Source organism: Semicossyphus pulcher, unplaced genomic scaffold (genome assembly GCF_022749685.1).
Source record: "Semicossyphus pulcher isolate SPU_LCO1_2020_fin unplaced genomic scaffold, fSemPul1.0.p SCAF_17, whole genome shotgun sequence".
NCBI lineage: Eukaryota > Metazoa > Chordata > Actinopteri > Labriformes > Labridae > Semicossyphus > Semicossyphus pulcher.
In genome coordinates, this window is record NW_027211681.1 from 13,245,417 (window position 1) to 13,258,567 (window position 13,151).

Genomic DNA, 13,151 nt, shown 5'->3' on the forward strand with positions numbered 1-13,151 from the left:
CTGAAGAATGCTGACAAAATGTGATGACCTTGCGGACATTTATGTATCAACTGTAGGTCTATGATAAAAAACGTGAATTTGATGTACATTTAAATAAACACCGACTCAAACAACAAACTATTTGCCTTACCTGCGGATGCTTTGTGAGAGCGATGTTTGTCTGCCTAACTTGGCCCTCCTATCTCTGGTTAAAAAGCGTCCATCTCCGGCTCCACTGACGCTCTCTGACACAGAACCAGTGGCTTGTCCACTCATGCTTTTTTTCAGAGATGGTCGTAGTGGCTAAAGGAAAGGAAAAATAATGTTACAGTGTAATAAATGTGAAAAGTGGCTACAAAGAATGCAAAATTGAGATATTCTTTTTTTTTTTTTTTTTACAAACAGTTACAAATGTAAATAAAACATCCCCAACAGCAGCATGCATAATAAGGAAGGCCTGCAGTACCTTAAAGGCTAAATAGCAAAATAAAACAGAATAAAGTATTGCAGGACACTCAGGACTGTAGAGACCTTAAACAAGATTAGTATTAAGTCATAAGACTGTTAAGAAAGACTGTAAATACTCAATGGCAACAATGCTGAGTTATCTTTATTTAGTGCACCTTTAATGTTGACACATTCGTGTTCAGTCAATATTTTGTGTGGTCCGGTATTGCTAGGGGCAACGATAACACTCCCTCTCCCTGTTCTCTCAAGCATCTACTTGTTTATGCTCTTTTATGGTGTTCTTCTCTTCTGTGGGGTGCAGAGTGTCCATTATCTTAACCTGGATTGACTCTGTAGTTGGTTAGTCTAATGGTCCTGACATTCTGAGAGTTAATGGGGCTTGAAGTGAGCAGTAAGTGAGCCGTGTCTTCAGGCAGTGGTTCAGGTTGCTGAGGTAGAGGGCTACACCATCTCCCTTTCTGCCACCACAGAGGCGTCATCAGAGAAGAAACAACAGTGGCACCGATTCTTTGATCTTGGACACTTTACCCAGGAAGAGGGGAACTTAAATCTCTGTACAGCCCTGACTGAGAAAGGCCTAAACAATCCTGGCATCAGTAAAAATGATCACAGTTAATTTTTATTACATATTAATACCACAAAATGCTTAAATATATGAAGTGATAAATGCAAAAGTAAAAGTAAAAAAAAATGTAAGATAGTTTTCTATATGACATGACATGAAAACAACACACCCACACAGAGCAGCTAGCAGACGTTAGCAGTACACACACAGTGTATGACCTTTGCTGTAGAAGGTTGCGCAGATAATAAACATCTAAACCGAAGGTTTAAAGAAATGCATATTTTGTTTCAGTATAAAGTATAGTGGATCATGTAGCAAAGCTTTTCTAAATTTAGTTATACTTAAATACTAAATACCACAGTTAGTAGTCCGAGTGTGGGGCCTCATTTCCCTCTTGTAACAGCATTTGCTACAGTCCGTACCTGAGTTAACACTATGTTTGCATGTTTATTAGGCGAGTTGGTGTTTAGGAACACTTTAACTACAGCACGCTCCATTAAACTTGGACTTCCTGGTACTTTGTTTGGCTGAAACACAATCGGTTATGTTCTAAGCACGGGCCCTCATGGGGAGAATGAAGGACCTTGTGTCAAAAGACTGAAAGTCCACTGTTCAAAACACCTCCCAGACAGAGCAAAAGGCAAATACAGAGGAACACAGTTAGAGCATGCTACACCCATTAACATGTTGTAATGATGTTGTAATGGTTTGGTGAGGTTGAATATTGTCAGATAAAGACTGTAAACTTTACTGAACTCATGGTCAGCAACAATCGAACTCCCTGCTCTTTAGGGAGTCCTCTGAATTTAAACTATTCTTACTGTTAATAACTTCTGACTGAGCTATAAGACCACAGCACTATACGAGGAAGTGGTTAGTCATCGTGATCACAAATCTCCTAAGTGACAATCTCCCCCAGAAATAGGGCAGTGAAAGAAAAGGTCAGACGAAAACACCAGCGTACCTGTTTTGCAGGGTCGCGGGACATCAACTCCTCAGGTGGAGGGATGGCTATTACCAGGCTGGGTGGCTTCTTGCTCTTTAGACGGCTATCTGATTTACCTCCGTTTGGAGGAGGCTCCTCGCCCCCCTGAGACGCCATCCTGTCAGAGTGCTGCAGAAAGCAGAATTAATAAAGTTAAAAACATAAATTAAAAATGTGGCACATATGATTTGTTTACATAATTAACAAACACAAGTACAGCACAGTAAATCCACGTTTGCTCCAACAGAACAACATACGTATGTGATGAACATTTCAGGTTTCTCTTTTAACACAAAACTTTTGGAGGAGTTATGTCAGAAATGGGAAGTACCCGGGCTCATAACCAAAGTAAATGGTTAGCTACAAAATACAATGAGGGGAAAATATGCAGAGGTTATTACTTTTCATTATTCATCACTTGACTTCATAATGCACAGACTCAATATACTGTAATTAGATTACATGTAATCTGTGATTTGTGTCTTTTTGGAGACAAGACATCATTGATGTTGGCCAGCGAAACCGTGACTAATGGTAACTGGATCAGTGGAGCAGAGAGAACATATTTCGAGCGTAAAAGCATCAGCACAAGTGCTCAGCTTTACAAACTGTGTACTGTGTATGAAGTTTTTATTGTGGCAAATTTAGCCATCAGAGAGGATCCACTTCTTTCCCTTACAGCCCAAAAAATAACACAAAGAGGAAACTACATGCAGCCCCTGGTCCAAACAAACTGCTCTGCTAGAAGCAGCTGGCTCTCCTCCAGTTCAATCTGCTTAAAGAATCATGGTCGGCTTCCCTGCCTTTTGATTACCTTTAGAGGCAATTTCTTAAGTGATCCTTAAAAGGCTGGCTCTGCTCTACTTTAATTTCAGCAGATGAGAAACAGTGCTGTATTAAGGATAGCAGCCTCGTCTTGGTACAAAGAGCTTAGGTCTTTGATTTAAGTTAATGTAATAATGAAAGGAAGAGGTGGGAAGAAAGGAAAGACAGATGTCTAACAATATGAAATTATTTTCTATGCCTCTGGTAATAAAGTGCAAGATAAGTGTTACATTATATTTACTTCAGTTTTAATCAACAACATTTATTCCACTTGAAGGTGTCAGGTTATGACTAATATGCCTGTGAAAATATTGTGGTTCCTAAACTAGAGATGTTGAGCGATATAAGCACGTTTGTGATATTTGTTATTCTACGTAACCTTGCTAAGTTTATAATAAAATGGTACATTTTCTGGATTTAATAGGGAGAAAATAAATGACAAAATAACCTAATAGGGATATTTTCCCTTTGGCTAATCCAGTCATTTAAATACTTCATCACATTAAAAATGCTTGGTACTTATGATGCCAGAAGAAGTCTTGCTATTTGATCTGTTGAATTCCTACAAAGACATAACAGAAGGAAATCTACATTGGCATAAACCTCAGAAAGCAACTGCGGCATCTGTCTACCAGCTTTCAACTTTGTATCATTTCACAGAAATATAAAGTCATACAGCACCGTGAAGCCCAACTAGACTCTCTAAAATGAAAGAAATTTAATGTTTAAATAAATTCAAGGGTGTTGGTTAGCCAACTAAATAAATCATGAATCAATTCTGCAGCATCTGATGCACTTTCTTGGACCACTAATGAAAAAGCAACTGATACACCAGCTGAGTGACACGCGATGACATCAGGGATCAATAGTGCCCTTAGGTCATCATGCATCCTCCAGGTGGGGAGTAAAACACTGCACTCTATGTATTGATTGTGTATAAGGATGTTGACCTAGTAGTCGGAGCTTCTACTTATACATTAGTGTTAAGTTGCTCTGAATGACATCATCATCTTATGTCTGAAAAACATTATACACAGAGCTGTTATATAATGATCACTCATCGTAGTACCAGCAGGAGGACTCTCATTAAGATCACTGCGTCTTACAGTCAGTGTTTACAAACAATACATCATATTCATCAAACTACACGTGTACACATACACATGCTGCAGGCTTTGAAATACAGTTACACATACAAGTATCACCTTCAGCCCTGTCAGGTGAGTTGATGTAATTAGACTCATTACCTGTCCACTCAGGGACATAATAATGTTTTCAACCTTACTTATCTCTGTCCTCCAGGCTTTACCAATCACAGTCTGCAGCCGTCAGGAGCAACCACCCCGTCTATTCCTGGAGCTCAAAATGTCTCGTAGCATTACACCGAATATTTCCAGACAAATCACAGGCATTACAGACATAAACCTGTAATGTCACAAGCCTCGCCCAACACATCCATTATGCCATTACGGTCTGGAAAGCCTTGAAGTTGTCCTGGAGCTGTGGTTTCTAAAATCAATGCGAGGCCCTGGGTGTCTGAGGCAGGAATGGCAGCAGCAGAGAAATCTGACACCAGCTCAGTCAATAGCCTACTTTCCACTACAGAGCCAGGGCACAGTTAGACAGCACTTTACATAATGTTTGTGTTCCTTCCCTGCAAATGAACAATATATATTTTGTAAACATCCTTAAGCTGATGGTTTACATTTCAATTGTGTTTACAATTATGTGCCATAAATATTTCAAGCTTGGGCAGAAAGTCTGACTGAGTCCTCCTGAGACAAAGACGAGGCTTCTGGCAATCTGGCCTGTGGTCTAGTGGAGTTGTGGGTAGGGGCCGGAACCGGTCCACTTACATAATGAAATACGGAGGAATCTGGCTAATGGACTCAAGTGGCAGAGGGACTGCTGCTGACCATAGACTATCAAAGTAGACAGGCAGTTGTTAGGATCCACAGAGGAAAACTAATGGAAATGGACTGCAAATCATATTCTCCAGAGGAAAGAGAACAGACATTTCAGGAGCTACAAATATATGTATTGGTACTCAGTCATCTTGGAGTTTTTTTCCAATAAAATGTCAATAACAAGGATCATAATTAAATGCTTGGGTCCTTATGTGCTGTCCCGAGGCTCAGATTCTCCCGCTATATAAGGGCCATGTTGTTATTAAACAATGTACTGTTCATTCCTCTACAAACTGAAGGCTGCAGAATCAGAGCTTGAAACTCAAATTACTCAATTATTACACATTTACAATTCAGTAGCAGTGTCTAATTCATCCCCAACTTCTCAACATAAACAGCTCAAGTACAGCAGTGCACCAAACACCAAAACGTCTCTTTCTTAACCTATAAGAAAGGTTGACCGAGGAAGTGTCAAGAGAGGTGGACCTTGACTTTGTCTTGTTTAAAAACACATTATCCTGTGCTATTAGCCATTCTGTAATCTGTAGGAATACATGCTTAAGTGGCACTGCTCTACTAACCAGCCTCCAGAGCTGGGTACAAGGGAAAAGAGAGGGAAGATGCCCAGCCTTAGATTGTATACGTGCTGCATTCAAAAAGCCCCCCCTAGGAGAGGACATGCTGACTAGTTGCCTTTTGGAAATTGAGTTTCAGACCCCTGACACAGAGCATGAAGATTAATTCAATCTATTGCTCCACTGTAGGTAAGGTCATTTTACAGCAAGGCTGATGTTATACTCTGACTTAGTCAAGGACCACAGCAGCAGCATTGTGCAAGGAGACACAATGATTAAAAGGCTTCACAACACAAAGCGAGTAGCATGCCTCTTCTAACGGACTGTTTATACCAACAACAAGAAGAACATCTTAAGAATGACTTTTCACTAAATCCACGACCATGATTTTACCACCCGTGTCTGGAGATGGTAGTGAGTAGCAGCACCACCACGATCATTTCTTACTAATCATTAACCATCTGTGCACTCCCCCTCATGTTCTAACCACATGTACCAAAGCTAATGATGTGACATTTATTTTCTAAATGTAACAGATGGCTTTGGGTAAACAACACAGTATGTCATGTACACTTATGTTTCAATAACCAAGAATGGAATGACAAGACGTGAAGGAGCAAAATTAAATCAATTTACTGGTGAGTTTTCCCTGTTTGGGAATACAGGGAAAAGAAATGAGGGAAACTTTGAGAAGAACAATTCAGTGACAGACTCTTGTCCAGCGATGTGGGAGTTGAACCCTGTAAACTCACTCAATGCAGTCACAGTTACCACAGAGTCACATGTCAGAGCATGGAAAAGGCATGTCCACAATGACATCACCCATAGCCAGCGTCAGGCATAGGCATTTTGGAAATGGTACTTTCCATGTCATGTGATGTTTGTGGCTCACCTAAACAGCTCTACACTTGACCATTAAACAATGGGACTTTACAGTGTATGTACGCGTTAGCCACCTCCACCCCTTTGTGTTTGATGATATCACACATGTTCCTCTGAGTGCGTGTCACCATGGTTCAGTCTCCTCCCCCAGGACGAGGCCAGCTCTGAGAACGTGTCAGTGTGTTTGCTGGTTTGTAATTTCATTTGCTCAGTCAGTCAGAGTTCTGTGTTTCTAGACACAAATAGGACACATTTTCCTTATCTTATAAAGTCATGCATAACCGGCCGAAAAGGGGTGTGGGCAAGATATCAAGTTTCACTTTCTGCCACACTTAATCCAAGCAGCACTTGATCGTCTCCTCTCAGGCCAAGCACACTCACTGTGTTAAGTGGACATACATATAAGACAAGGGTGCTTCTCCAGACTTGGCTACTTAACATTATTGAAATGAGCTTTTATATTTAACAAAATAGGAAAGTCATGACATGACTTTGTAATCATTTTATGTTGACTGTAAAACAAACTGATTTCACTCAATCTTTAGAGCGTCAGCCTCATACTTTCCTACATAAAACAATTAGACAGAATGAAACATCAACACTGCCAACTTCGAAAGAAACCACTCCCTTTACTTGTTGTATGTTTTCAGTGTTCTTCTCACATATGAGGCGAGTGAACTGTTGAAAAACTACACTGTATGCCTCCAATGCAATAAAAGCTTGTTAAACTTGAGTTTCACTGAACCAAAGAGTTGCCAAGCCCAAGACTTTTTCCTTCATTTCCATTTTAAGCTTTTATGTGACTCGCCGAGCGACTTGTACTAGTCAAGGTACATTCACATCCCCTCAACCCACAACAAATGTGACCACAGCGTGCCGTCCCTGACCAGAAACAGAGCGGTAAACAAAGATGTGTTTTCCCCACAACAGGTTTCGAGCAAGGAAGTGGGGGATTTTAAAATGCTCCTTCTATAGAAGCTAGTAAAATAGAGGAATGACTCACCTGCAACATAAACACTTTAGCAACACCCTTTACATTGACATGACACGAGTCAATAACAGGGGGAAGGTATTCTTCTAGTTCTAGCATCTTCTACTGTATCTGGTGGGCTTAACCAATATGATCATTTTCACTAAGCATGTCACATTGGGGTGTTTCTCACACTGTTGTGAATGTGTGACAATTGAGAACTGAGCTCAAGATCACATTACACAACAACATCCTTCCTTTTGTTACAGAGACCGGAGAATTTGCTTATTCACACATCTTTGGACGACAGTATTCAAGAACGCTTAACTCAAAATAATGTATTATGCCCTGTTCACTGATGCAGTTCAACAGGGGATGAGTCATTCTGAGATTATCATAATGAACAATCTATCATCTTCCTGTGCGTGTCCAAAGCTGAAAATATCAGTGGTTGTGGTCAGAGCTGTTACTGGACTTCTTCTGAAACTCCTGGGGGTTAAAAGAGAAACTGACCTTCAGAGGACTGCCACATCACTGCTTCTTAACATCCACAGAGTTTATGTGCACCTTCCCTTGTAGAGCCTGAGGAGGACACACAAAAGCAAGTGTTGCTGTTAGTTTACCGTGATCATGTATCTAATCATAAAAAGCACCACAACTTAAAATAAGATAAGGTTGAAACAAGTTCCTCAAACTATGCAATAGGCTTAAAATAACAGGAAACACATGTCCATGCATGTTTATGCAGGGTCACAGCCATCCAGAACAAGTGTGATTACAATTATGAAGCCTCACTGTGACAGAAAGTGATCACACAGACAGTCTCACACAGTCCGTGAGGCACAATTACATAAAGTGGAAAATTGCATGTGGGCCTAGCCTAAACTAACAGTGTTTTTATTTACACTTCTCGTCACTGAAAATGTGTTCTTCTTAAACATAAAGTCTCAAACTTTCAACCCTCTAATTTTAATTTTCAACATGTGGTTTCCATTCTCAGGCAATATAATACATTGTTGTACAGTGTACTTAATGTAGCATAATCTCTTTTTAAAAAGACAACCTCAAACTGAGGGCAACTCTGTGAGAACACCTACGGGTAGAAGTGCCGTATGCTAAAAGGCACAGAACATAATAACATCATACTTTTCAATTCTGATATAATCCCATTAGTCAAAGGGGAACCCACCCATTTAGAGATCCCGGCTGTCATTGGGCGAGGGGCGGGGTACACCCTGGAGTGGTCACCAGTCAATCACAGGGCTGACACATAGAGACAGACAACCTTTCATGCTCACATTCACACCTACAGGCAACTTTTAGAGTCACTAATTAACGAGCATGTCTTTGGACTGTGGGAGGAAGTCGGAGTACCTGGAGGGAACCCACGCATGTACGGGGAGAACATGCGAACTCCACACAGAAAGGCCTCCTACGTCCGAACGAAGGTTTATTAGTTAGTTTATATCTCAGGGTCAGTGCATATACTATAAAGATAACTGTTAAGAAGCCAAAATAAGACAGGGGGCTAGATTATAAGGTACTACAGATGTAAATTCATTGACCGGTTTGTGACATGAGGGATATTAGATTCAGTTTTAGGAACATTATTTGGACTCGAGTAGAGCACATTCAGAATGTGTCTCTCAGTTGGGGTCAGAAATTAATTTCTGACAAGTTGAATTTCCCTGATGAAGCCTCACCGTCTACCCAAACTACGCTGTTGTACAAGTTGCATGCTGTAAATGAGAGACCATAAAGGACTCAGTGTGAGGGAGCTCCACAGTACACGGGCCTGCATCCAGCTGGCAGAATGCCCTGAGAGTAGAGAGCGCTGCTCTGTTTTAACAAGACCTTTTTAAGACAAACAAAGCCTTTGATGACAGCCATGAAACGACGTCCTTCTGATAAACTTCATTCAAACACTGAACCGCGTGTCTGCTTTGGTCTCTCTGCACTGTTGCAATGTGTGCAGGGTTTAAAACTGAGCATGTATGAGTAGAGCGTCTTTATAACAGCAGGAGCTGCTTCTGAATGCGTAGGTAGGAGGGAGTGTGAGTTTCACTGCTGTGTATTTGTGTCCGAAACAATCGAAACCGCCCCCTCATTCTTCACTTCCAACCACAATATCTCTTAAAGACGATGACCCTCTAAACAAAACCGTGGTCCTTTACATATCCCATTACCCCTTTTTGGCTGATAATAGCACTTCTGTGCCTCAAACAAATCAATAGTTCCATTTTAACGCTGGTAGAAGACAGTAATTCAAGTTCACCGTGGAGGCATCTTGTTTGAAAAGCACCTTGGCTTCAGCCGTACCATTCCTGAGAACGTTAAAAAAATTGCAACTTTTTACAAGAGGCTGCTTGCCCAAACCTGCATAGTGTGCAAGCTACTATGCAATACCTCTGCCTTGTTCCACATGATGTGACCTACATAACTCATCTACATGGTGTGTACACATAAAAATAGGTACAGCTACAGTGTCATGTTTTGTTCTCAGCGAATGGTGCAACAAGTGTGTGCATACATGAGTGTATGTTGCAATGTGTCAAACAAAACAGCTAACTTCTGAGGGTTTGTGGCAGAAATTCTCGTCAGCTGGGGCAGCTTGGCTGTTAAAAATGTGAAGACAAAAGCAGTGTGTACTCTCACTCACTGTCGCAAACTGACTGCGGTGCCAGACAGAATGTGAGTAAAGACATTTGGTTCCCTCCTGGATCTTGCAAGAAACAGAGGAAAAGAGCGGTTTCTGAGCCATAATAAAAAATGGTCCACATAAGATTCTCTATGCATCACAGAGAGGTTCACAGCAAAGAGTATCCACTGGAATCCTTTTAAGGTTCATGGCTCTGAGTTTGGAAGCATTTCCGGAGTGTCCAAATATTTTGGGATCATGTATCATGCACTGTGAACGAATAGGTTGGCATGGGAGTGAGGGAAAATATTCCAAAGCCTGGCGAGCAGCTCCTGTTACTGAACTGGGTTGGTCTTATAAAAGGGAAAAAATGCAGTGTTTACAAAGGCGTGTTAGAGATAAGATCATGGAATGAAAGCCCCCAGAAGGACATGACAACAGGACCTAATTGTGACTATGTGACAGACTGGGAAACCAGTGAAATTAGCTAAACATCACTCACAGGCACTGGTGTTGGATACACTTGACTGCGGTACAGTCTGTGTTAATGGGGAGAAATCAAGAAATTGAAACCTCAGAGCAGACGCACTCTAAGTTCTATCAAAAGAACGATCAATCTTTGAAACCACTTCACAGTTTACAGGAAATCCATTTAGTTCCCTGAAGATCCTCTTCACCCCTCTGTAAACCCCTTTAAAAATCTACTACACCAGTTGAAAACCAGGTTCAACAACAGACAAAATCTCTTGTCTGAAAACATGAACATATAAACAGAACATCCAAGTGTGTACCCCTGATTGTGCAGCTTAGAGTGATGTTTTCTTATAGTCCCAGAATGTAAATTCTCTCGCTTGTGTTGGGTCACAGTTTCCCCTGACACAGTCCGTTAACTCGGTGACAGGTGTGCCTGCGGTGCAAACAACATTGCAGTTGAACCATGCAAATGCAGCTGTTAAAATGGTGTTTTGTTTCACAAATACACCCCGCTTTCTGCAACGCATTTTTTCATGGTGAGCTAATATGGACTGGAAAACACCATTACGTAATACTTCATTATTTACTCCTTCCTCTTTTACACAGATGCAGAATGCGCACACATAAGATTATATCAGGGGCTCATTTTAACTTGTGTGTGTTGGAAGACATAATAAAGTTGTGACTTAATTAACAAACTGAAATAGGTTTCCATACACGACAAGTAAAGGTAACGTAGGTAGCATGGAACTACTTCAAATAAAGTATTAAGTCTGACTTTGTGATTAATAAGTCTCAATATCAATGTCATTAAGTCATTTAACAAGACATGTCTGTATTCAAGGGTAGGGGTGGGGATCGCAGGGTAACTGACGATAAGATAAGTGATACGTGGCCGACAATAACAATAATCACGATACAACGATTCTGCGATAATTGAAATGTTGCAATCATATAATGATACATCACGATATCTGATTACCTTCTTCTTTGGCCAATTATTTCCTTCATTCACATCATGAAGTAGCGGCGCGGTGAGTTAAAATCACAGGGAAATCTGTTTAGAGCGGCATATATTTGTAAATAAAATATCGATACTTGGCGGCAGCCTAACCATAGTCGTATTGCACAAGTCAGGACGATGATATATTGCTGTATCGATATTTTGTCCCTTCCCGATTCAATAGCAATTTGTGACGAGCACTTTAGTCTTTAGTGTATGACTTGAGTAACTACAATCAAAGACGTCTCCTCCACTTCTCTAATAAAACAGGGCTTATTGTTTTATGATGTGATTTTGCACTTCAGTAATATTGTGATTATTATTGCAATGATAAGTTTGACCACACCTCCTACTTCTATGTCCCCACCACAACCAGCTGCAGTACTTGGTGCATAATTTCAGTATTAATCACATATTGATACGGCAAGAATGTACATGTCAGTGTTGGCTGAAACAATAAGAACACTAAACTTCTATTAAAAAGATAATACTATGAACTCACCCTGAACTTAAAGTACACTTTACCTTTGTTCTTTGTCAACCACCCTAATCCTCCTTTAGTACATCTGCGACAACAGGAAACAAGGAAGGTAAACTCAGGTGAGTAACGCTGCCCTATATTACCACCTAGTTTACACTGTTAAGAAATAAGCAGACAATTCCTTTCACTTGTTTCCATTTAAGGACTCCTACACATTTTTTCTCTATAGGAGTTGAAGAGGTGACTGTGACAAATGTGTACACAAAGTATTGAACACTATGCCTACATTTTGACTACCACTGACATTTAAGCAGCAAAAGAATGACTGGATTGCATTGTACTTTGGTCCCTTCTGTTTATCTCAAGATATAATTACATGCTTATATGTCTCACAGTTGAATGAAATGTCTTATTTCTTTTCATACTGTAACCTGTGGCCCACAAAGTGTAGTTTATTTATTATGTAATTAAGATGAAAATGTCAGCATCAGGTCATTCCAGGTTGAATTACGGGAACACTGTGTAAAAGCTCCCTCCTCCATCCTCATAAACACAAATGGGAGGAGTGCAACAACAAATGAATTCGTCGGCACAGTGAGACTAAAATTAACGTTAAGGGGATTGGAGGAGGAAATTTGAGATGATTATTGGTATTCGTCCCGGCGGGTAGAGCAACAAAGGGCTTGCCGAGGCACGCTCTCAGCGGCTCGCCTAAATGAACGCAAACGTTGCAAGCTAACATTGTAAATGTAATTAACTATATTATGTGACCCTTTACAAAACCTTTGACTCAACTCTATGTATCCGCGTGCTAACACACTGTGTAATGTAGATATTAAATATCTGTTAAAATTTTAAAAACTCGATAATGTCCTTTGACACAAACATTTTTAAGTTAACGTTAACTTTTAACGGCTCTAACGCTCCAAACACAAATGTAAGGTCTGAAAAGTCAAATTTCACTCACCTCTGGCAAGAAATAATTGGGTTGTAATTCATTAGAAGTCGGTATATCCGATATGCAACGCTAGTGTTGGTTACTGTCCACACCAGTGTGTCACTACTTCCCTCTTTCTCTTTTCCAACATCCTTGACTGAAGCTCCACGGAGGAGCAGGGGGCGGAGCTAACGTAACGATTCACCAAGCCCACAGAGGACACGGCTAATCCCTCCTAACGGCCGGCCGCGTGTCTAAACTACAGGAGCCCCCACAGTCCTAAATACAGTGTACAGTATATTAGTAACTCCAACTATGGGTCTGTTTTTCACAGCGGACATTTAGACTTCGAACAGGAGAAAAAGCAAAGGTGTCAATAATAACTTAAAAAAAAACGGTTCTGTTCTGTCCAGGTGTCTGAGAAAGCCATGACAGGCAGTCAGCATGCACACAACCAGGACC

General features: G+C 40.6%; 1 protein-coding gene across 1 annotated transcript in view; it reads right to left on the reverse strand.

The window, feature by feature from the left end:
* The window catches only part of LOC138594921 (inactive rhomboid protein 2-like), a 28,780-nt gene extending 15,974 nt beyond the window's left edge, over positions 1 to 12,806 (reverse strand). The window contains exons 1-4 of the mRNA XM_069666199.1: positions 12,720 to 12,806; positions 7,670 to 7,738; positions 1,977 to 2,126; positions 131 to 282 (exon numbers count right to left, since the gene is read on the reverse strand). Of these exons, the coding sequence (XP_069522300.1) occupies positions 131 to 282; positions 1,977 to 2,114 (290 nt within the window). The 5' untranslated portion in view covers positions 2,115 to 2,126; positions 7,670 to 7,738; positions 12,720 to 12,806. The remainder of the gene's footprint in view (positions 1 to 130; positions 283 to 1,976; positions 2,127 to 7,669; positions 7,739 to 12,719) is intronic.
* Positions 12,807 to 13,151: the final 345 nt, after the last annotated feature.